Below are 26718 nucleotides of genomic sequence, written 5' to 3'. Positions count from 1 at the left end.
GTGAAACAAGTTTCCAACGGAGAGCTCATCAGTGTTTACTTCGTGGGAGCATAAGGGAAGTCATCTGCAGATCGTGTGTTCTCTTGGTAAATAATGATAGAGCCCATGCCAAAGTTTCTTCATTGATTGAGCCTGTGAACATGGTTGTTGAGTATGGTGTTACAGAAGAGATTTCATGAAGGAATTGACCCCTTATGCAGATATATGGAGCTTTCCGTCCGGGCACACGAGACAGTATTTGATCCTGCTGCCTGAAGTTTTGTTTTTGAATTAACTGTCAATGAGAACTTAAGAAAACTATGGGTGTCATGTTACATAAGTATCACAAAATCATGTTCACTTTGGAGTAAGCCCTCTCCCAGACTTCAGCCCCTGTTGACATGGTTAGAGATACTCTTCAGCAGCCTTAGTTCACATAGATGTACTAAGATTAGGTGCAAACTGTGACTGATCCATTTTGTTAGTAGTAGCAGAAATAGTAATATTTTGAGTTGAGCTAATTACTCTGGAGAGTAGGAAAGTACTTGTGAGGAGGTTTTGTTTTCAATCTTTGAGTCACTAATTTTTTACAAAGATGGCCACATTATACTGTCTAGAGAAATAATCTGATTAGCTGCGTGTCACTCTAGATTTTGTTACCTGGAAATAATACCCACTCAGTTTTCAGCCTCTTACCATACTCACACACACATCTTGTCAGGTTTTTCCATGCTAATCTTACTTGATACTACCCCTGGCTTTATTTTGTATTTCCTCAACATATTTTGCAGCATGGTTTCCCTTCTTTATATGTTGATCTGAAAGTTATTAAATGCTTTTTATTCATAATTGTCTTACCAACCCTTTTGTAAGGTTCTTTTATTTCTTACACTATGTTTTGATAAGTTTTGTTACTGACTGATCATAGTCACCAACCACACATTTTAAACAGTCAAGAATGATGAGTAAAAGATACAGAGAATAAGTGTTTGGTAGTTCATTTTCTCTTTCATTTGCTCTTTTTCCTTCTCATGTTTGCTGTCACTTACCCATATTTGCTCTTACCTATTCTTCTGCTGTCCTACTGCATTTGAAACAAAAAGAAATCATTTCCTTCCTTCCTTCCCTCCCTCCCCTCCTCCTTTGGACACACTGCAGGTTGTACTAAGGAACCATTACTGCCACTTCAGGGATTGTCTTTTACCCTGATCATGAAAACAAGTTCACAAAAGAAGACTGACACAAAAATTCAGTAGGGATTGTATTCGTGAAGGAACTTAGGGATAGGGATAACTAACCACCACTGAGTTTCAAACTTCCTCAAATTATTGGAAGGCAAATAGGGGAAAAAGGGTTCCAGACCCATAAAACATCTCCAGAGGTATGTCATTACCTTCTGGAATATTTTTATGACAAGTTAATAAGCTGACTGAATCCAGATGTGGAGGGGACAGATGGATGTACAGGTTACTTGGTTTTTTACTTTGGGCAGCGTTCCTAACCACTCCAAGCCTACTGTCTTCAGCCATAGGTATTATGGTACCTAACTTGCAGGGCTATTTGTGATAGTAAATTCAATAATATATATCATGATGCTTAGTGTGTACCTAGCATGAAACCCATATTTCCTTAAGAAGTATAGATTTACATCAGGTTTAATATTACAAGAATTGGAAGTTGTTAAATTTATTTATCCTAATACTAAATTTAGAAATTCTGTGCTTTCATCTAATGTTCTTTCCTCTGCCTGCCTGCTTACTACTCTCCCACAAAAAACAACTTCAGAGGACTTTTTTTCCAATTTAAATGAGATATATGTATTTGGCGGGAAAAAATCCTTTCCCAAGTAAATAGTATTATTGTCACTGTTTACTATTAGATTGATTGAAATAGAATTTGTAAGCTTGTATATTAAAACGTCAGTGAAGACCACTGATTTCTAAACTTCAAATTCGACGTTAAAATTTTAAGCTGCTTAAAGAAAAGATTAAATACTTTTCATATTTCTAAAATATATATGCAGTCCAATATGAACGAAAACTTATGGTTAACATTTGAATTTGCAATCAATTAAATTGGAATGAAGTTTGATTCTTTTCTTTATATGAAAGGAAAATTGAGGAAGAAATGTTTTTGATCTACAACCAGTTTTTAAGCATAAGTTTATGCTACCTAGAACGTAGTTTAATTCCTTTCACACCAAAATGGCTTTCATTTTGTTTCACTCTTATTTTAATAAATTAAGTAGAATATTTACTGTGTTAAGTTTATGTGCAACATATATTCAGTAAGAAATTCTGTGAACAATCTGATTTTTTCCACTAGAGGGCCCTCTTAGAGAAGCTTTTTCTTGTTTAGTGTCAAGGTATTTCTGTACAACTTTCATAACAATTGAACTTTATCAAAAGACTTTCAGAGGAAAAAAAAAAAAGACTTTCAGAGAAAAGATAATACTTATTCATTTCTTTCAGGGTATGTACCTACAGAGTAATCTTTTCTAAGATGTTGGTGGGGGATATTTTGTAAGTTTGCCATTTTCTCCCCTTATGTTTTACACAGATGAACTGTTTCTGTGGCCTTTTAACTGTTAAAGGCTAGATTCTATGAAGAAATGTAAATAAGCCCTTTTCACTAGCCTGAATTTACAGTGTTATCTTATATAATTGGACTCTTTCTGCACCCCACCCCCGCAGAAAAACTCAGTAAGAATTATGGGGTGGGGGAAGAACAGGTGCTATGTGAATAGTGTCACAAACATGTATGTATAGAAACAACATTGTCTCTTTTTTTTTTTTTTGGCTGCATTGGGTCTTCATTGCTGCGCGCAGGCTTTTCTCTTATTGCGGCAAGCAGGGTCTACTCTTCGTTGTGGTCCATGGGCTTCTCACTGCGGTGGCTCCTCTTGTTGCGAAGCATGGGCTCTAGGCACAAGGGCTTCAGTAGTTGTGGCTCGCGGGCTTTAGAGCGCAGGCTTAGTAGATGTGGCGCATGGGCTTAGCTGCTCTGCGGCATGTGGGATCTTCCCGGACCAGGGTTCGAACCCGTGTCCCCTGCATTGGCAGGTGGATTCTTAACCACTGCACCACCAGGGAAGCCCTCTGATAAAGATTTTATCAGACATGCCACCAAACAGAGGGAAACTATTGAATGAGCTTTTGTCCTAAGCCCAGAGCCCCAGATATTCAGCTTGGGAATATTTCTTTCCCATAATGTTCTAATACTTCACTTTAGCAAGATCCAGAGGAATAGGAAGTAGGAAGAGAAGACTTGAGGAGTGTTTAGTTCTGTCTAGCTGTCCCATGTTTTGCATTTGCCTGAGTATAATAGGCTCTAGAGAGCAGAGTAAGGGTGACTGGGAGTCTTTAATTTTCTTTTATTTCTCTTGCTGTGTAGGAGCCAAGGAATCCATTTAAGGAAACTTTATATTGATACTAACTGATCAGTATAAAGGCTTGCTTGCATTTTCAGATCAGTCCAGTATATATATACTTTTACTAACTTTTGTCTTAGTTTACTTTCTTTGCTCTCAAACTTGTGTGCATAAAAATTACCTCAGGACATTATTAATAATGCAAATGTCCAAGCCTTGGCCCCAGAGGTCTTAATTGTTAGATCTGGCTTGTGGCTGGGACATCAATACTGTTTAACAAATCTTCCCTCTATCTCACCCCTGCTCTGGTACTTTTTGTGCAGACCAAAGTTTGATGGAAAGAGCAAGCTAAGACCTGTTTTCTTTTTCATTTGCTATTTCCAACTTAATTATCTCTGAACCACATATAAAAAAGGAGATAATACATTTCTTTAAGATGGTAATGAGGATTATATTAATTACCGTATAGGATGGGGGTGATAACCATGGTTGGCACACAGAAGGCATCCCATGATGCCCTTTGTTTTTTTCTTTTTAACATCTTCATTGGAGTATAATTGCTTTACAATGGTGTGTTAGTTTCCGCTTTATAACAAAGTGAATCAGCTATACATATACATATATCCCCATATCTCTTCCCTCTTGCGTCTCCCTCCCTCCCACCTTCCCTATCCCACCTCTCTAGGTGGGCACAAAGCACCGAGCTGATCTCCCTGTGCTATGCGGCTGCTTCCCACTAGCTATCTATTTTACACTTGGTAGTGTATATATGTCCATGCCACTCTCTCACGTCATCCCAGCTTGCCCTTCCCCCTCCCTGTGTCCTCAAGTCCATTCTCTACATCTGTGTCTTTATTCCTGTCCTGCCCCTAGGTTCTTCATGACCATTTTTTTTTTTTTTAGATTCTATATATATGTGTTAGCATACGGTATTTGTTTTTCTCTTTCTGACTTATTACTTCACTCTGTATGACAGACTCTAGGTCCATCCACCTCACTACAAATAACTCAATTTTGTTTCTTTTTATGGCTGAGTAATATTCCATTGTATATATGTGCCACATCTTTATCCATTCATCCGACGATGGACACTTAGGTTGCTTCCATGTCCTCCACAATGCCTTCTTGTTACACATGAAACTTTTGCCACCTGGCTCTTGCCCACCTTGTCACTCTCATCTTTTACACGCTTACCTCTTCTCCAGCCACGTTGAATTTCTTGTTCCCTAAATAAGCAGGCCCTGGAGGCTTCCATGGCCTGTACGTTTTAAATCACCTATCCTGGGAATACCTTCTGCTGCTCCCTCTTAGTAATTTCTTATTTGTCCTTTAAGATCATTCACTTGACATAGCTTCTGTGGCCACTCTGACCTTCCTCCATCCCTTGCCCACACCACACACATACTCTCTTTGTGTAATTCCTCTTTCTTTTTTAATGTGCAAAATGGGGATAATAATACTATACAGTGCTGTGAAGCACCTAGCACATAAGCTTTCAGTAAATAGTAGCTGTTTCTTGTATGGTAATTAATGACTTTGTGTATCTTCCTTCTTATTCACCTTTCTGTATGCTCAGTGCATAATAAAATACTGACATTTGATAGGTTCTCAGTAATTATTTGGTGAAGGAACGAATGGGTCCATGAATAAATGATAGCTACCTGAAAGGTGCTTGGAAAACTATCAAACATTATTTAAAGGTTCTGCTTACATTTGAATGCTGAGTATTTGGATATGAAGCCTACATACTGTATATATCAAATTTTATTAGAGTGTAATTATACATAGCTAAATTAAACTTTCAGAAAAAGGCAGTTAAATTTAAATTTCAGAGCTCTTACAGATTCAAGAAATGCCATATTATTAATGTCCCGATATATTGTGAAGTTTAAGTTCAAATTTAACCTTTACAATAAAATCAGTCATGGTTTGAGATATGTTTTCAGATGATTTGCTTATCACAATCAAAATTCAATAATATATTTGATATAATGTGGTGGTTTAATAAAATAGCCCTCTGACTTAACAGTAACATACAAATTTTCAAAATATTTCTTTTTCTTGTATTAGCAACATTTCATCGAGTTGGATGAAAGTAGACAGAGATTATTGCAGAAATGCAGGGAACTTATGAAGAGAGCCAGGCAAGTATGTAACCTGGGTGCAGAGCAGACCATTCCTCAAGAATATCAGACAGTAAGTATAAAAAGTATATAACGCTACAAGCTAACATATTTCAGACAGCTATTTGTAAGCTTAAAGTGTGTTAGGCATTGTACTGGGCCATGAAAAACACGATGTGCCATAAAATATGAGATCTCCCCACCCCCCCCCGCCACCATTTTTAAACTGAGTATGTATGTAAAGTAATTTTGCTCAACCAATTTTCTTCACTATACTCAGACTTGGACACCAGTCAGTCTTAGTGCTTCATACTAAAGTTGTTAAAACATGGGTATTATTTTGCAAAATTATTAATGCCATAACATTCATTCTTCCAGTAAAAAGCTTTTTTCCCCAAGCACCCTTTTAATAGGTAGGGTCAGGAGACGGGTTATAGCTTTTCATGGAAACATAGTACCAGTAATTGATATATAAGGAACAGTAAAGAGAGGTGATATTTAGACAAACGAAGGCAAAATGAAAATGTTTTCCTGGAAATGAGGGTGTTTATTTACGGTTGAGTGGGAGCTGAATCTTTATGGCTGACATCTGTTGCTAAGGAAAGGAAAAAAAGAGCCTTTCTTTCTTTACATTATGTGTATTTTATATTCTGACATATCATTCAGTTAGTAAAATGAGAAGATGCTGCCCTTTCTTCCAAGTTCTACCACTAATTAGGTAGCCCTGTGACCCAAAGCTTTATCTGACAGGTAGGAATAATACCTTGCCTACATACTTACTCTCTCAGAATAATGTCAAAGTAAAATTAGAAATAAAATTTTAAATATCTGGTATTTGTGTGGCTTTTTAAATTTCAAATGTTATCTATTTCAGTAGATAATGAAATGTCTGCTAAAGATATAAATAGAACTGGAAATAAAACTTATTTGGATTATAATTTTCATATCCTCAAAGATTGTGCTTTATGCTGTCAGACCCAGAAACTAGGGAGAATGGATCTGTTTGGATACATAATAGGAATTTAGTAGATATTTGTAAGAAAATTGAGGGGCTATTGTTTCTAAAAATAAACCTTCTCCAGAATACATTGTGTTTATAAAATAAGTAAATACTAGTACAATATCTGTACTAACTTTTTCTTCCAGAAAGTAGCATGATTCTGTCCTTGATACATGGTACTGTTTTTGAAAGAAACAAGATTAGAACATAGTTCATGTGTTCATTAAAAATGTATTGATTACCTTCTATATATCACATGCACTGAACAAAACACACATACTTTCTTCTCTCTTGAAATTTATATTCTAGTCTGGAGGGTGGGGAAGACAAATCAAAAAGCAAACAGATTATGTCGGGGATAGTAAGAGGTACTAAGAAGAAGAATAAAACGAGGTAAGGGGCTGGAGTGTCAGGGAAGGCTCCTTTGAGAAGATACTATTTTAGACGAGTCTTGAATGAAGAGAAGAAATCAGTCAAGTGAAGGTTTGAGGGAAAAGCATTCCAGGCAGAGGAAACAGCTCATACAAAGCTCCTGAGGCAGAAGTATACTTGGCCTGTTTCAGCATAGAAAGAATCTCAGTGGGGCTACAATTTATAATCCAAGCAGAAAGGGGGGGCAGAAGCCAGATCCTGTAGGGCCTTATACACCATAGAAGGAATTTTGGCTCTATTTTGAGATGGAACCCACTGGAGAATTTTAAACAGAAGAGTTATAGAGGTAGGACAACTTCAGTTTGTAAAAGAGCACTCCAACTGCTGTATGGAAAATAAAGTAGGGATACCAGAATGGAAGCACAAAGACCATTTAGAAGATTATTGCTTTGGACCAGCCAAGAGATTTTTGTGGCATGGATTAGGGTGGAAGCATTAGACACAGAGCAGTTTACAGACTTGAGGTATCTTTTAATGACAGAACCAGCAGGACTTGGTAATGGATTTGAGTTGAAGGGTAAGAGAGAGAACCCCTTAATTTGTTCATTTACTGAGATGGAAAAGATTGAAGGACAAATCAGTTTGCTCAAATTGGTGGGGAAGGTGAGGAAGTTGAAGATTTGTGTTTCACCATCTTAAATTTGTCTATTAAAGAGTCAAATGAAGATACCAAGTGTTCGGCACGTGAGTTCAAATCTCAATGGACAGGTCAGATTCAGAAAAATATACTTAACAAATATCTGAAGGCCTATAGAAGTTGAACTGCTTTCCAAAAGGTTAGGGAAAAAAAGACAGGTTAAGATATTAGATTAATGCAGTGTGTTAGGATCTTTTTCAAGGTTTCAATATTCATTTTGTACATTGTAGTACATAAACTTTCGCAGGTTGTGGTGAAAAAGCAATGTACTGCTTTGCCTCGCCCCACAATAAAGTATCTCCTCTAATTTGTCTCTGTGGCATGGTCTCAGAAGATAGTACTGTGGTGAAATTCTACTGTCAAAGTAATTGGATTCTTAGGATGCTTTTGTAGTTCTTCACAAGTACAGTATAAAGTTCTAACTTCTTGCTCTCTTTCAATGCCCCACATATTCTGGACCCATTCTACCAATTCAGCAAGTACCCACCATTCCAAATGGACACAACTCCTCACCCCCCATGGTATGCAGTGCTCATTCTTTTTTCCAAGCTCCTGTCTCCCCTCTGCCTTACTTTTCCCTAGCCATTTGCTTTAAGGCCCAGAGATGGAATCTGGGCCTGAATTCTCTTACTCTCTTGTAGCTGCTGTAGCATGAACTGATACTTCCTTTCTCTGAATTCCATAACCTGTATGATATGTACTGCTTATTTTAATACTCAGCATCAATACATTGCCTTAAGGTGTTAGCCCGTGTTATTAAGTATATACATTTTGTTTTCTTTTGAAGTATAAGCTTTTTGAAAGCAAAAAGCCGTGTTTATAATTCCTTTGATTCCTTATTGTGTGCTAGCATGCTGTTCAACACATAGTAGATACTTACTAACTCAGCAGAATATTTTTCTTTTAACTATTTGAACTGTTTTCACTGTACTATCTATAATAATGGACAATTTTTTTCTTCTTTAGGCTTTCCAAGATCTTCCAAACACCTTGGATGAAATTGATGCTTTATTAACTGAAGAAAGATCAAGAGCTTCTTGCTTCACAGGACTGAATCCTACAGTATGCCTCTTTCCCTAATGCCCACTGCAGCCACCACCGTCACCACACCCTGCCCCAAACAGAAACGCACGTGCGCGCGCGCACACACACACGCGCGCGCACACACACACACACACACACACACACACACACACGCTTCCCTCCAGTACTTGCCTCCCACTCTGTACCGGAGCTCTTGGTAATAATAAGCTAGACAGCAGGAACAATGTGCTTTTAAATGCCAGATTCTGAATCTATTAGAATTTTAAATAGATTCTTCCTAAGGAACACAGTGTTCTGTGCCTTTTCTTTATAAAAAGAATACTTGGGCTAACCTGAAATACTGCAATGTCTATTTTTTCAAGGATAAAAAATGGCATTTTCAGTATGTTACAAGAACATAAATTAACTGCATACAAACAATGCAACAAAAGTGGCATTTTCAGTTAATGTTTTAATTGATGCAAAATTTTCTATAATTTTATCCTTTGGTAGATTAATCTTAAAGATTTTTTTTCTGCCAGGTTGTTGAGGAGTACACAAAAAGAGAAGAAGAAATAGAGCAATTAACTGAGGAACTAAAGATAAAGAATGTTGAACTGGATAAATATAGGGAAAACATTTCACAGGTAATTATTCCACCGTTTTCTTTTTCTCATGTGCTTACCATTATCATATGGGAATGTAGGATAATGCAAAATGAAATGATACATTGCATTTTTTCTTAGAAGCGTATGTTCTCATGACGAGATTGATATTGATATTAAATTTGTTTTATATAAAGTTTTGTATCAATGCAAGGACACTTTTTAAATTGTGTTTTTATATTGCCTTTACTTGCAGGTAAAAGAAAGGTGGCTGAATCCTTTAAAAGAGCTGGTAGAAAAAATTAATGAAAAATTTAGCAATTTTTTTAGTTCCATGCAGTGTGCTGGTGAAATTGATCTCCATACAGAAAATGAGGTAAAATTGCATTTGAAATGTTTCCTGGCAAGTAATTTTAATTATATGCTAAAAGTACATGTAAATTGTTTATTTACTCTAAAGTTATATCTGTGAAAATTTTGCTTACAAAAAAATTGTCCTAAGGAAGGAAAAGACCATATATGGGATTCCATCAGGCTCATTTTTTTTTTTTTTTTGGTGACGTTGGAGATTAGTGACTAATACCTTACAAAGTCTTTTCATATCCAGTCTAAGTAATGGTTGCTCAGGTGTGGTAAGCAAATGCATTGCTTTTTGAATTTGCTACTCGTTTGAAGAGTCATAAACAAATTGGTAAACATAACTGAAACATAGTATAGTATCAGTGGTTTCCTTTTGATCAAAAATTTGAGTTCACAAGAATAAAAATATTTAGAAATTTGGTACTAATTTCTTGAGCTACGTTCATGCATTGCAGTTGTGGATAAAATAAGATTTCCATTAAGAAATGTGTAGGGGCTTCCCTGGTGGCGCTGTGGTTGAGGGTCTGCCTGCCGATGCAGGGGACACGGGTTCGAGCCCCGGTCTGGGAGGATCCCACATGCCGCGGAGCGGCTGAGCCTGTGTGCCACAACTGCTGAGCCTGCGCATCTGGAGCCTGTGCACCGCAACAAGAGAGGTCGCGATAGCGAGAGGCTGTGCACCGCGATGAAGAGTGGCCCCAGCTTGCCACAACTAGAGAAGGCCCTCGCACAGAGACGAAGGCCCAACACAGCCATAAATTAATTAATTAATTTGAAAAAAAAAAAGAAGTGTGTAAAGAGGGACTTCCCTGGTGGTCCAGTGGTTAAGACTTTGCCTTACAGTATAGGGGGTGTGGGTTCAGGCCCTGGGTCGGGGAGCTAAGATCCCACATGCCTCTCAGCCAAAAAGCCAAAACATAGAATAGAAGCAATATTGTAACAGACTCAATAAAGACTTCAAAAATGGTCCACATCAAAAAAATATACATATAAAAAAGAAATGTGTAAAGAGATGAACTAGGATGTGCTTCAAAATAATTGGGAAAGAGGAGTGGGTGGAGTTATAGATGAAACAAGATTGGTCATGTATTGATCATAGTTGAGACTAGTTGATGGTAGATACATTAAGCTTATTTTAGGGTTCTAATTTTGTAAATGTTGAAATTTTTCCCTTATAAAGCAAGGTAGCACCTTTATTTCCCCTTAGGAACTTTGCCCCATGACTCCTTTATCTGCTTAGTGTGAGACATAAGGATAGCAAACATCATTTCACTTTAAGTTTTAGTAAGATATTAGACCTGCCATGAGAATTGTCATCTACATAGTGTGGGCTTGTTAGAAGGAAGGGATGTGTTATAACATATAATTTATAATATACTTTCTATGTACCAGACACTGTGCCAAGCACTTCTAGGTTTATCTTGTTTAATCCTCAGAACCATTCTATAAAGCAGAATGGTTTAAAACCGTATTTTATAAATAAACTGAAACAGTAAAATATTAGAACCACTTACCCTCTGCAAGCTCTAGAGGTCTCCAAGGATCTATTTAGATAAAACTAATATCATGAGGTTTTAAGTTCTTTACTCTTATAATTGATTCAGTCTATTTTCAAAAAAATGTATGGAATTACCAGAGAAAACTCTCACCTTTCATCAACTTTTTAAATGTTTTATAGGAAGACTATGATAAATATGGAATTCGAATCAGAGTCAAATTTCGCAGTAGCACTCAACTACATGAATTAACTCCTCATCATCAAAGTGGAGGTGAAAGAAGCGTTTCTACCATGTTATACTTGATGGCACTTCAGGAGCTTAATAGATGTCCATTCAGAGTAGTTGATGAAATCAATCAGGTATAGCTTATTCTTTTATTGGGTTTCACTGTATCTTGTAATAGATTTAAATCTAATCATTATTATTGTCATTGTTTAGGGAATGGACCCAATCAATGAACGGAGAGTGTTTGAAATGGTTGTAAATACTGCTTGTAAAGAAAACACATCTCAGTATTTCTTTATTACACCAAAGGTAGGTAATAAGTAACCTAAAAATACTCATACTCAGAAGTCCCTCGTGGCTAAAACATGTAGCAGATTTTGGCCCAGTATGTAAATATGAGCAGGAACACTCCCAAAATAGAACTAAAAAGATTATAGTAATATTTATATTATTAAAGGGGACAAGTTCCAGTGACATACTTAATCAGAAACCTTGTTAGATGTTGTCAGAGGAAGAAACATAGGAGGCATAGTATTATGGTCTAGAACTGAGATTTCCTCCATGCTTTTGGCACTTATTCTTCCTCTAAAGAAGTTCCTCTTTTAGCACTAAAAAATGACAGGAGAATATAAACCCTAGAACGCTGGTCCTTCTCATTTCTCCAGAAAGGTCTGTTTTGGTGCTGTGCTCTACCCTTTTTTAATTCACCACTGCCACTGACTTGGCCCAGAGGCAGTCCTAAGTACCCCATGATCTTCTGTTCATATATTAACTTTGGAGAAAGAAAAAGAATTATCTTCACAGAGAATTTTCCATAAGCTAGGACCATTACAATGGGAAATTTTCTTTTGTGAGTCAATTATAAAACTGATGTACAGTAATCAAAGATGTATTTATTAATGTAATCAGATTTTTTTAACTAAAGTGTTCAATGAAAAATTTCATTGGAAATCCTATCTTAAATTCAATTTTTTATTGAATAGTATAATCTGTCTTCTTTTTCCAGCAGATACCCTGTGGAGTAGCTAGATCTGTTAATTCCCTATTTACCAAACATGTTGGCCTATAAACCAAACCTCCCTGTTACATACACTTTTCAGGCTACGAATCTATCACAGTGCCTCACCACAGAAGTTGCTTGAGAAGTGTTTTGTGGATAAAACAGTGAAAGTATCCTAGGAAAATTCTGGAGGACACACTTTTCCAGGGTCAACCTAAGAAGTTGTATGATCCCATTTGGCCTATGAATATAGAGGGCTCCCAAGGCATGTTGATGATTCCTTAGGCCGCGCTTCAGATGCGCTAATTCAAATGAAGATCACAGTCGGGCAGGGTGTGTACTGAATTGAGAACTTAAGAGTTTCATTCATATTACAAATAAAATATTTGACTACACACATGTAAGGTTGGAAAGTTGTGCTTCTTAACGGAAAGCATTATATGACGGTTTGTTTTAACACTTACAGCTCCTGCAAAATCTTCCTTATAATGAAAAGATGACGGTGTTATTTGTCTACAATGGTCCTCATATGCTAGAACCAAACAGATGGAATTTAAAGGCTTTCCAAAGGAGGCGGCGCCGTATTACATTCACTCAGCCTTCTCAATAAAAGTAAAGGGCAAGAACTTTGGGACTTTTCTGTTAAATCCTGTATATAAGTGTGGCTCAACTGAATAAAAGTTAGGAGATTCATTAAGACTAAAAGATCAGTTATTTTTGGAAACCCACTATTAGATACAAATGGGTCGATGAAAAGAGACCATAATAACTTCTTTCTGTGGAACATCATCTGGTAGTAAAAATTAAGTCTTCTTGAGTCCTTAGCACTCTGACCATAAGTCATTGGGTCCCCATTTTTAAAAGTATTTGCTACTCAAATCAAAGGTACAGTGGAAGGGCTTATCAATTACAAGAAGTTTAATTGACATGGTAACCCTGAGCTTTACTTGCAAAGTAGTTTTAATTACTTTTAGAGTCTAAAGATGACTCTACAGCTTAAGCCACAGTTTTTCCCAGTGTTATATTTAATTTTTAAAATTTGATATGGAAATGTCTAGTCTAATGTATAGTAATAATTTATGGCAAATCTATTCATTTCTTCCTATTAAAAAGATACCTTATCTCCACTAGGAAATGGAATTTTATGAGCCTTTAAAAAAAGTTTTATGAAACTTGATACTATATTGGTATCTCAAAGAAGGGAAAAGTATTGGGGTTCAAAAATGGTAGCAGGACTTCTTTGAAATGCCACAAGGTGGCCACTAGATGATGCAAAAAATGCAACCAAAAGATTGACAGAGAATAAAATCAAGTGCCAAGGGTTTTTAAAGAATAACCCTGTAAAATGTGGGTGAGGTTTTTTGGGTTTTGGTGGTTTTTTCCTTTTTTTAATTTAAAGTCAATTGTATTTTACATCTTAAATTTCTAAAGCATTTTCTTAATTATTTTTAGTAAGATTTTTCTTAAGATTTCATATACTGGTTTCTACAGTTTATATTTGAAATTTCTCAGTGTTAATGTAAAGAGTGAGGAAAAGTATTGATTTGTTTAAAACCATAATGTTTTTAGAATCTAAGCTTATATAGGTCCTAAAACTTAGTGTTGATCCTACCCCATTATCTTAGAAAATCTAGTTTAAACTGTTCTTTCAACGTGAAAGAATTAGATGAGAAAATCATTTATCTCTGCATTATATTAATTAACAGTGCCAAAAAAAATTCTATTCTTTTAAATATTGTAAAATAACGGACTAGATCAAGGACATATCTTTGAACAATGGACTGGATCTGTGCCGGTAGTAACAGAATTATTTTTTTGACTTGGCAGCTTGACTAAGTTGAAGAATTGCAGTCAGTTTGGGTTTTGTATGTTCTTAAATAGCCACTGAAATTATTCTTGTTAGGTCAAAAAATAAACCTCTTACTTGGACATTTTCTCTTTAAAAAGCTATTTTTTTCTTCATAAAATTTTTAAAAGAGCCTTCCCCTCTTAAACTGAGTCTAATGCATATACTATGAAAATATTTTAAAATAACATTTTTACTAGTGCAAACAGCTCATGTAAACCTTGAAAACCTTGGTAACATATTAGTAAATGGATGTTGTTACCAAATGTTTTTGTTGTTTAATACTTCGTTTTCCACCAAAGTATCTTTACTAATATGTGCTTGGTGTAGTTTGTTTATTGTCTGAGTTAGTTAGTGCCAGTCATCTTATTTCTGCAAAATGATTATCAATGTGAAAAAGAAGTTTGAAGATTAGGTGTGTTTGAAAATAAAATGGTCAACTACCTTTCAGTTTACATATGCCAATAATTATTTCATACCTTGTTTATAAGCATTTCTCTCTTTCTAGTGGACAAATATTTGGTTTTTACATTGAATGTTGACCTGTGAATAGTAAGTCTAGCGCATTAGTCTCAGCCACTTGAAGCTTCACATATTTTCTGTAAAAGTTGATTTTAATTACATACAAATTGTAAAAACTTCAAGTAACAGTCTGATTTGATGAATAAAATATTTAAAACCCTAAGGTGACAAGCAAGTATTTTTAATGACAAAATCTTCATTGATTTGCATAAGGAGAGAAATTAAAAGGTTTTTAGCATTAAGTAAAAGGAAAGATTTCTTGCTGCTTTCTAACTGTCTTTTGGACATGTGCTTATTTTCTTTGGAGTATGAATCTTTAGTGTGTAAAAGAATATAATTTGAGGGAATTCCCTGGCGGTCCAGTGATTAGGACTCCACGCTTTCACTGCCGAGGGCCCGGGTTCAATCCCTGGTCGGGGAAGTAAGATCCTGCAAGCTGTGCAGTGCAGTGAAAAAAAAAAAAGTGTAATTTTGTCCTGCTATTGTGTGTGTGTGTGTGTGTGTGTGTGTGTGTGTGTGTGTGTGTGTGTAATTGGAAAAAAACTCTGTGGGAAATGCTACTTTGTTGGTAATAAATGCATATTTTCATATTCTTTTGGTGTATGTCATTTTAAATGAGAACTGTTTTTATATACTTTGAACCTTCGTAAGAGTCATTTTGGTTTTCAGATTTGCTGAAAAGTTTATTGAATGCCTACCATTTACAGAACAGTGTTTGGCTGTCCATGTTCAAAAGGATAGAAAATGTAGTCCCTTGTCTGCCTGCAAGGAAATTAGTCTAAATGAGTCAAGAAATAAAAGAAAAAAAGGTTTAAACCACCTAAAGAAACCAGTTATAAGGCAAGTATAAATATATTTAGGTTGAAACCTTAGATGGCCTGCAAGAGAGCCTTGAATATGTCATCTTTACTTATGTGTCTATGTAACTAGTTAAACTTCAGCCACTGTTACTCAAGAGGGGGATGGTGAATACTGGGGACAAGCAGGAGTCTCTGCCACAGACCCAAGGAGATAACTGATTACCCTATGGCCTATTGACATTGTTTTCAGAGAAAAGACTTGGTAGGTTTTCCATCACACTCATAAAAATCCAGTTGTCACAGCCTTCAAGATTTCTACAAATCTCCCCACTCTACCCTGATCTAAAATAGCATCCCTAAGCTGCTCTACTGTGCTCTTACCCTGGTTTCTCTTCATAGCATTTATCACTACTTATCATTATGTATTTTGTTCCTTGTCTGTCTTCTTCACTAGACTCTGAGTTCTCTGAAGACACAGACTTTTTTGTGTTGATTGCTACCTCCCCAGGACATAGAAAAATGCTTATCAGTACATAGTAAGCACTCAGTAACTGTAGCATGAATGAATGCCCTTTCTCACAACATTGACAGATATTTGAGCATATTTATTCCATTATTCACGTAGTCAATCCTTATTTACGTGTACCACTGGGAAAGCACTATGCTGTGTATTTTGAATAAAAAATAGAGCCTGCATATGATTCCACTATCAAGAAACTTAGTTTAGGGTGGAGATTCCGGTTCAAGATGGCGAACCCCATCTTGAAGATCTTGAACTCACCTTTTCCCACAGACACACTGAGTCTACAGCTACATATGGAAAATTCCTCTTAAAAAAAACCTAAAGGCTGGCTGAGTGATGACTACACATCAGGCAAGCAAGAAAATCACATCGAAGAGGGCAGGAGAGGCTGGAACACAAACTCACCATAAACCCCACCCCTGGCGGGCCCCAAATTGGAAGAGAACTCACAACCTGGAGCTTCTTGATGAGAAGTGAAGGGTTGGAACCCCACATCAGGCACCCCAACTTTTAAGACCTACACCTGAAAGACAAGCCACAATCTAATTTTGATAACCACTGGGGCTTATGTCCCAAGACCCAAACTGCAGTGATCTGAAAAATGGCTCTTAAAAGGTTGGTGTGCTCAAACTCAGCAACCCCGGGGCCCAGCTTAGAAGCAGCATATCACACCCAGACATAAAGGGAAGAAGGCTCACCTGCTTGAATTGAAGCATCAGCCTTCCTGAGGGCAGGCATCTACTTTGACGTGCACATCTGGGAGCTGGCTAGGACATTCCGGGGACAGAGACTGGCAAGTGCTATTTTCATGCTCTCCCTTTGCCATGCTCCAGAGCATAACTGTCCCTCGGGTGAGAGCTTTCACATACATCTGATGCCCTTATTTTGCTGGCCACTGCCTGGAGAACACCTCTTGATCGCCTAGCTCTGGAGGCCAGGGTAGCTTGTGTTCCTGGTCCCATAGGACTATAAGAATCAGTGTCACCAGAAAAATCCGGTGCCCCAATTTGCCCCAATTGTGGCTGCTGCCAGCAAGCACCTCTACACTGCCTGACTCTGGTAGCCGTGGGGCCTATGCCAGTGGGTCCCACAGGACAATAATCAATGGAGAAAGAGTTCTTAAATAGCTACCATCCCCAGAGAATGGCAAGAGGCAACAGACCCAGGAGTTCAGTCTGTGCAGGAGACCTATAAAAAATCATGGCTGCAGCCTGAGGGACAGGCTTCTGATTAATCACACTTCTGGGGGCTGTCAATATTTTCCAGAGGTCTGGGAGAGGGGTACTATCTTCAAGTTCTCTCATTGCCATGCTCCAGAGTGCCAGTGTCTCCCAGAGGGGAGCTTTACATATGTCTGGTACCCTGGTTTTTATATCCAGTCCTCACTTTTTGCAGCTTCTGCCCAAGAGACGGCCCTTGACTGGCTGGCTGTGATGGCCAGGGGGGCTTGCATTCCTGGGCCCCACAGGACTGTGGCTATCACAGAGACAGTTCTTGGCAGAACACTGCACACAGAGCAGACTGAAATATACCCTCACCCCAGTCTTTCTGTGAAGTTGGCCTCTTTACTTGTCCTGGAGCTTTGGCCTGAGAAGCAGACTTCAAATTTGGCACACAGCGAGTGGCCTACGAAGTTCTCAAGGGATACAGGCCATGGATGCCATCCTGGTGCTCTCCCTCTGCCTTGCTCCAGCTGGCTGGTATCTCCCAAAAAACAGCTTATACACTTGTCTGGAGCCACAGCTTTTTTGCCACCCAGGGATACCTCCAGATTTCCTGGCTCTGGGAGCCAACAGCGTTTACACTTGGAGTCCCACAGGACTCCATATATTTCCATAGTATTAAAAGCTGCTGCCTGAGGATCTGGCTTCCTATCAGCCTGAATCTAGGTAGTGAGAACCTCCCCCTGGGACATGGACAGGTCTTGGCACACCCTCAACTACTGGGAGCTATTAACAATATAATAGGTGCTTGGACAATCACAAAGGTTTGAGAGGAAACCAAAGGCTAAGGCAGGGTTGAACAACTTTCATCTGCTACACAAGGCCATTCCTTTAGGACTGAGAGAAGTGGTGGTTTTATCTACTGCACATAGGGAGTCAAGAAAACAAAGGGACAGAGGAATATGTTCCAAACAAAATTACAAGATAAGAGCTCAGGGGGAAAAAAGGCTTAATAAAATGGAGATAAGTAATTTATGTGATAAAGGGTTAAAAGTAATGATTATGAAGATGCTCAACAAACAGGGGAGTAAAATAAATGAACACAGAACTTCAACAAAGAGTTGGAAAACATAAGGTATCAAACAGAAGTCACAGAGCTGAAGAATATAATAACAACTGAAAAGTACACTAGAGGGTTCAGCAAGAGACTAAATAAAGTAGAAGAAATAATCAGCTAACCTGAAGACAAGGCAGTGGAATTCTCCCTATCAGAGCAGCATGAGGGGAAAAAAATGAAAAAGATAGTTTAAGGACTTAGGAAACCATCAAATAGGGTAACATTCACATTATAGGGCTCCCAGAAGGAGAAGAGAGAAAGGGGCAGAAAAACTGTTTGAGGAAACAATAGCTGAAAAGTTCCCTAAATTGAGGAAGAAAACAGCAATCAGATACAAGAAGGCTAGAGAGTTCCAAATAAGAGGAACCCAAAGAGATCCACACCAAGACACATTTTCTTAAAATGTCAAAGCTTAAAGATAAGGAGAGAGTCTTAAAAGCAGTAAGAGAAAGCCAACTGGCTACATACAAGAGAATCCTCATAAGATTATCAGCAGATTTTACAGCAGAAATTTTGTAGGCCAGAAGGGAATGGCACTCTTTCACAGTGCTGAAAGAAAAGAAAAAAAAAAAAAAACTTCCAACAAAGAATACTCTACCTGACAGTGTTATCATTCAGAATTAAAGGAGAGATAAAGAGTTTTCCAGAGAAGCAAAAACTAAAGGAGTGTATCACCACTAAACTGGTCTTATAAAAATGTTAGTGGGACTTCTTTAAGCTGAAAAGAAACTGTATTAATTAGTAACAAGAAAATATATGAAAGAATGAATCTCACTGGAAAGATAAATACAGAAAAGGGTTAATCAATTTTAAAGCTAGTATGAAGGTTAAAAGACAAAAGTAAAAATAACTGATTACAATAATTAAGTAACACAAGATAAAAAATATAAATGTAATATCAAAAACATAGAAGTTGGTTGGTTGGAATAGAGTAAAAATGTAGAGCTTTAAAATGAGATCAGTCTTAAACTGTTATTGACTTAAGACTCCTACAGATATAAGTTGTTATATGTAAGCCTCATGGTAACACAAGGCAAAATTTTGTAGTAGATATATAAAAGATAAAGGAATTTAAGTCTACCAGTAAAGAAAGTCATCAAACCACAAAGGAGGAGAGGAAGAGAAGATGAGAACAGAGAGGAACTACAGAACAACCAGAAAACAATGAACAGGTGGCCATAAGTTCCTACTTATCAATAATTACTTTAAGTGTAAATGAACTAAATTCTCCAATCAAAGACATGGAGTGGACGAATTGATTAAGAAAAACAAGACCCATCTATATACTGTCTACAAGAGACTCACTTCAGATTTATAGACACACACAGACTGAAAATGAATCAGTGGAAAAAGATATTCCATGCAAATGAAAACAACAACAAAAGCAGGGGTAGCTATACTTATATCAGGCAAAATAGACTTTAAAACAAAGAATATTATGAGAGACAAAGAAGGGCATTCCAAAATGATAAAGAGGTCAATCCAACTAGGGGACATAATATTTGTACACCCAACATAGTAGCACCTAAATGTAAAAAGCATATATTAAAGACCTAAAGGGAGAAATAGACAACAATACAATAATGGTAGGAGACTTTAATACCCCACTTATGTCAATGGATAGATCATCTAGGCAGAAAATCAATGAAGAAACCACAGCCTTAAATGACAAATTAGATCAGGTGAACTTAACAGATATATACAGAACATTCCATCCCAAAGCAGCACTATATACATTCTTCTCAAGTACACATGGAACATTCTCCAGGATAAATCATATGTTAGGCCACTAAACAAGTCTTAATAAATTTAGGAGAAGTCATATCAAGCATCTCTTCTGACCACAGCAGTATAAAACTAGAAATCAGTTACACAAAGAAAACTGGAAAATGCAAAAATATGTAGAGATTAAACAAGATACTACTGAACAATCAATGGGTCAAAGAAGTCAAAAGAAAAAAAATACCTTGAGGGACTTTCCTGGTGGCACAGTGGTTAAGAATCTGCCTGCCAATGAAGGGGACATTGGTTCGATCCCTGGTCCAGGAAGATCTCACATGCCGTGGAGCAACTAAGCTTATGTGCCACAACTACTGAAGCCCATGCACTCTAGAGCCCATGTGCTGCAACTATTGAGTGCACGTGCTGCAACTACTGAAGCCTGCACGCTCCAGGGCCCGTGTGCCACAACTACTGAGCCCGTGTGCTGCAACTACTGAAGCTCGTGCACCTAAAGCCTGTGATCTGCAACAAAAGAAGCCACTGCAATGAGAAGCCCGTGAACCACAATGAAGAGTAGCTCCTACGTGGCACAACTAGAGAAAGCCTGCGTGCAGCAATGAAGACCCAATGCAGCCAAAAATAAAGATAAAAATTGAAAAAATTTTAAAAAATACATTGAGACCAAAAAAAAGAGAAAGAAACAGAACATACCAAAATTTATGGGTTGCAGCAAAAGCAGTTAAAGGGGGAAGTTCATAGCTATAAATGCATACCTCACACAACAAGAAAAGTCTCAAACAACCTAACTATATACCTCAAGGAACTAGAAAAAGCAGAACAAACAAAGACCAAAGTTAGTAAAAGGAAATAACAAAGATCAGAGCAAAAATAAATGAAATAGAGACTAAAAAGACAATAAAAAAGATCAAGGAAACTAAGGGCTGCTTTTTGGAAAGATAAACAAAATTGACAAAACTTTAGCTAGACACACCAAGAGAAAAAAGAGGACTCAAATAAAATCAGAAATGAAAGTGGTATCAATTATAAAATATAATCAATTATAATTGATACCACTGAAATACAAAAGATTAGAAGAGACCAATACGAACAATTATACACCAACAGATTGGATGATCTAGAAGAAATGGATAAATTACTAGAAACATACAACCTTTCAAGGCAGCTGTGAAGAAACAGAAAATCTTAACAGACCGATTACTAGTAACAAGATTGTATCAGTAATCAAAAACTCCCCAACAAACAGAAGTTCAGGATTAAGTGGCTTCATTGGTGAATTTTATCAAACATTCTAAGAAGAAATAATACCAACCCTTTTTCAAACGCTTCCAAAAAACAGAAGAGGAGGGAACTCCTCCAAACTCAATGTATGAGGCCAGCATTACCCTGATACCAAAACCAGACAAGGATGCCACAAGAAAAGAAAATGTCAGGCCAATGTCCCTAATGAACACAGATGTAAAAATCCTCAACTAAATATTAGCAAACCAAATTCAACAATACATTAAAAGGATCCAGTGGGATTTATATCAGGTATGCAAGGATGTTTCAATGTCCATATTAACAAAATGAGTGGTAAAAATCATACGATCATCTCATTAGATGCAGAAAAACATCTGACTGAATTCATCGTCCATTCATGATAAAAACTCTCAACAAAGTGGGGATAGAGGAAACATGCCTCAACATAACAAAGACCATATATGACAGACCTACAGCTAACATCATATTCAACAGTATAATGCTAAAAGCTTTTTCTCTAAGATCAGGAACAAGACAAGGATGCCCACTTCCACCACTTTTATTCTACATAGTATTGAAAGTCCTAACTAGAGCAATTAAGCAAGAAAATGGAATAAAAGGCATCCAAATTGGAAAGAAAGGACTAAAACTCACTATTTACAGATGACATAATACAATATGTAGAAAACCCTTAAGACTCTACCAAAAAACTGATAGAACTAATAAATGAATTCAGTAACGTTTCAGGATACAGGATCAATGCAAAAACTCTCTTACATTTTTATATGCTAATAATGAACTATCAGAAAAATAAACTAAGAAAACAATCTTTTTTACAATTACATCAAAAAGAATAAAATACCTAGCAATAAATTTAACCAAGGAGGTGAAAGACATGTATACTGAAAAGTACAAAATGTTAATGAAAGAAACTGAACACAACACAAATAAAAAGATACCCTGTGCTAATGGATTGGAAGAATATTGTTAAAATGTCCGTACTACCCAAAGCAATCTACTAACTCAATAAAATTCTTAACAAAATTCCAGTGACATTTTTCACAGAAATAGAACAAACAATCCTAAAATTCGTATAGAACCACAAAAGACGCTGAATAGCCAAAGCAAATTTGAGAAAGAAGAACAAAGCTGGAGGCATCACATTCCCTGATTTCAAACTAGAGTTGGCTCTTCAACAATGGAGGGGTTAAGGGCACCAACCTGCCACACAGTCATCTGTGTGTATAACTTAACAGTCAGTCCTCCATATCTGCAGTTCCACACTGCTTGCGTAGTACTGTAGTGTGTATTTAGTGAAAAATCCAGGTATAAGTGAATCCATGCAGTTCAAACCCATGTTGTTCAAGGGTCCACTTATATTACAAAGTTATAGTAATTAACACAGTACGTTATTGGCATAAAAACAATCACACAAGTCAATGGAACAGAAGTAAGAGCCCAGAAATAAACCCACACATATATGATCAATTAATTTATGACAAAGGAGCCAAGAATACACAGTGGGGAAAGGACAATCTCTTTAAGAAATGACGTTAGGAAAAGTGGACAGCCACATGCAAAATAATGAAACTGGACCGCTATCTTACACCATACACAAAAATTAACTCAAATGGATTAAAGACTTAAACATAAGACCTGAAACCACAAAACTCCTAGAAGAAAGATAGGTGGTAAGCTCCTTGACACAGGTTTTAGTAATGATGTTTTTAATCTGACACCAAAAGCAAAAACAACAAAAGCAAAAGTAAACAGGTTGGACTAGATCAAACTAAAAAGCTTCTGCACAGGACAGGAAACCAGTAACAAAATGAAAAGGTAACCTACTGAATGGGAGAAAATATTTGCAAATAATATATCTGATAAGGGATTAATATCCAAAATATATAAAGCATTCATATGACTTAATAGGAAAAAATACATATACCTACTTAAAAATGGGCAGAAGATCTGAATAGGCATTCTTCCAAAGAAGACATACAGATGACCAACAGATACATGAAAAAGATAAACAAAGTTGATAAATTTTTAGCCAGACTCATCAAGAAAAACATGGAGAGGGCCCAAATCAATAAAATTAGAAATGAAAAAGGATAAGTTATAACAAACACCACGGAAATACAAAAGACATTAAGAGACTACGAAAAGCCACTATGTGCCAATAAAATGGACATCCAAACAGAAATGGACTAACCCTTAGAAAGGTACAATCTCCCAAGACTGAACCAGGAAATGGAAAACATGAACAGACCAATCGCAACTACTGAAATTGAAACAATCATTTAAAAACTCCCAACAAACAGAAGTCTAGGACCAGATGGCTTCACAGACGAATTACATCAAACATTTAGAGAAGAGTTACCACCTATCTTTCTGAAAATATTCCAAAAAATTGCAGAGGAAGGAACACTCCCAAACTCATTCTGAGGGCACCATCACCCTGGTACCAAAACCAGACAAAGATACCACAAAAAAAGAAAATTACAGGCCAATACCACTGATGAACATAGATGCAAAAATCCTCAACAAAATACTAGCAAACCAAATCCAACAATACATTAAAAGGATCATACACCATGGTCAAGTGGGATTTATCCCAGGGATACGAGTATTCTTCAGTATCTGAAAATCAATCAGTGTGATACACCACATTAACAAATTGAAGAATAAAAACCATATGATCATCTCAATAGATGCAGAAAAAGCTTTTGACAAAATTCAACATCCATCTATGATAAAAAAAAAACACAGAAACAAATGTCTCCAGAAAGTGGGCAAAGAGGGAACCTATCTCAACATAATAAAAGTCATATATGACAAACCCACAGCTAACATCATTCTCAACAGTGAAAAGCTGAAAGCATTTCATCTAAGATCAGGAATGAGACAAGGATGCCCACTCTCACCCCTTTTATTCAACATAGTTTTGAAAGTCTAGCCATGGCAATCAGAGAAGAAAAAGAAATAAAAAGAATGCAAATTGGAAAAGAAGAAGTAAAACTGTCACTGTTTGCAGATAACATGATACTATAAACAGAATATTCTAAGGATGCTGCCAGAAAACTACTAAAGCTCATCAATGAATTCAGTAAAGTTGCAGGATACAAAATTAATACACAAAAATCTCTTGCATTCCTATACATTAACAACAAAATATCAGAAACAGAAATTAAGGAGACAATCCCATTTACTACTGCATCAAAAAGAATAAAATACCTAGGAATAAACCTATCTAAAGAGGCAAAAGACCTGTACTCTGAAAACCATAAGATGTTGATGAAAGAAATCGAAGATGATACAAACAGATGGAAAGATGTACTGTGTGCTTGGATAGAAAAAATCAATATTGTCAAGATGACTATACTACCCAAGGCAATCTACAGATTCAGTGCAATTCCTATCAAATTACCAATGGCATTTTTCACAGAACTAGAACAAAAAAAATTTTTGATTTGTATGGAAACACAAAAGACCCTGAATAGCCAAAGCAATCTTGAGAAAGCAAAATGGAGCTGGAGGAATCAGACTCCCTGACTTCAGACTATACCACAAAGCTACAGTCATCAAAACAGTATGGTACTGGCACAAAAACAGACATAGATCAATGGAACAGGACAGAAGGCTCAGAAATAAACCCACGCACCTATGACCAATTAGTCTAAGACAAAGGAGGCAGGAATATACAATGGAGAAAAGACAGTCTCTTCTATAAGTGGTGCTGGGAAAACTGGGCAGCTATGTGTAAAAGAATGAAATTAGAACACTCTCTGATACCATACACAAAAATAAATTCAAAATGGATTAAAGACCTAAATGTAAAACCAGATATTTTAAAACTCCTAGAGGAAAACATAGGCAGATCACTGTTTGAAACATATCACAGATATCTTTTTGGATCTGTCTCCTCCTAGAGTAATGACAATAAAAACAAAAGTAAACAAACGGGACCTAGTTAAACTTAAAAGCTTTTGCAAAGCAAAGGAAATCATAAACAAAATGAAAAGACAACCTACAGAATGGGAGAAAATATTTGCAAACAATGTGACCAACAAGGGATTAATCTCCAAAATATACAAATAGCTCATACAGCTCAATATCAAAACAACCCAATAATAAAATGGGCAGAAGATCTAAACAGACATTTCTAGGGACTCCCCTGGTGGTCCAGTGGTAAAGAATCTGCCTTCCAATGCAGGGGACACAGGTTCAATCCCTGGTCAGGAAACTAAGATCCCACATGCCATGGGGCAACTAAGCCCGCATGCCGCAACTACTGAGCTCGTGTGCCTCAACGAGAGAGCCCGTGTGACAGAACTACAGAGCGCACGCACCACAACTGGAGAAAACCCGCACGCCACAACCAGAGAGAAGGCTGCAAGCCACAACAAAGACCTGATGCAGCCAAAAAAAATAACAGACGTTTCTCCAAAGAAGACATACAGATGGCCAAAAAGCACATGCAAATATGCTCAACATCACTAATCATTAGAGAAATGCAAATCAAAACTCCAATGAGGTATCACCTCACACCACTCAGAATGGCCATCATCAAAAAGTCTAGGGACTTCCCTGGCAGTCCAGTGGTTAAGAATCCACACTACCATCGCAGGCGGCACAGGTTTGGTCCCTGGTCAGAAAACTAAAATCCCGCAGTGCAAAAAAAAAAAAAAAAAAAAAAAAAAGTCTACAGATAATAAATGCTGGAGAGGATGTGGAGAAAAGAGAACCCTCCTACACTGTTTGTGGGAATGTAAATTGATACAGCCACTACGAAGTACAGTATGGAGGTTCCTTTAAAAACTAAAAATAGAGCTACCAGGACTTTCCTGGTGGTCCAGCGGTTGAGACTCTGTGCTTCCAGTGCAGGAGGCATGGGTTCGATCCCTGGTCGGGGAACAGGGATGCTGCATGCTGCGTGGTGCAGTAAGTAAGTAAAGAAGTAAAATAAATAAATAAATAGCTACCATATAATCCTGCAATCCCACTCCTGGGCATATATTTGGAGAAAACCATAATCTGAAATGATACATGCACCCCAATATTCATTGCAGCACTATTTACAATAGCAAGGCATGGGAGCAACCTAAGTGTCCATCAACAGATGAATGGATAAAGAAGATGTGGTATATATATATATATATATACATATATATATACATATATATATATATATATACACAATGGAATATTAGCCATAAAAAAGAATGAAATAATGCCACTTGCAGCAACATGGATGGACCTAGAGATTACTATACTAAGTGAAGTAAGTCAGAAAGAGAAAAATACCATATGATATCACTTATATGTGGAATCTAAAATATCACACAGATGAACTTATTTACAAAACAGAAATAGACTCACAGATATAGAAAGCAAACTATGGTTACCAAAGGGGAGGGAAGGGATAAATTAAGAGTTTGGGATTAAAATATACACCCTACTATATATAAAATAGATAACCAACAGGGACCTGCTGTATAGTAGGGACTCCCTG

At 37.0% G+C, this 26718-nt stretch overlaps 1 protein-coding gene across 3 annotated transcripts in view; it reads left to right on the top strand.

Moving 5' to 3' along the window:
* The window catches only part of SMC5 (structural maintenance of chromosomes 5), a 116130-nt gene extending 97509 nt beyond the window's left edge, over positions 1-18621 (top strand). For 2 of the 3 annotated variants that reach the window (XM_060014637.1, XM_060014639.1), the window contains 8 exons: positions 5420-5545; positions 8018-8062; positions 8508-8603; positions 9107-9211; positions 9426-9545; positions 11208-11387; positions 11467-11562; positions 12720-18621. In XM_060014637.1, coding sequence (XP_059870620.1) covers positions 5420-5545; positions 8018-8062; positions 8508-8603; positions 9107-9211; positions 9426-9545; positions 11208-11387; positions 11467-11562; positions 12720-12863 — 912 coding nt within the window. In that variant the 3' untranslated portion in view covers positions 12864-18621. The remainder of the gene's footprint in view (positions 1-5419; positions 5546-8017; positions 8063-8507; positions 8604-9106; positions 9212-9425; positions 9546-11207; positions 11388-11466; positions 11563-12719) is intronic. The other variant, XM_060014638.1, reaches the window with a different exon arrangement.
* The last annotated feature ends 8097 nt before the right edge of the window (positions 18622-26718 follow it).

This window comes from Delphinus delphis, chromosome 6 (genome assembly GCF_949987515.2).
Source record: "Delphinus delphis chromosome 6, mDelDel1.2, whole genome shotgun sequence".
NCBI lineage: Eukaryota > Metazoa > Chordata > Mammalia > Artiodactyla > Delphinidae > Delphinus > Delphinus delphis.
Note: the sequence above shows the minus strand (reverse complement) of the source record. Positions and strands in the feature narration are given on the sequence as shown.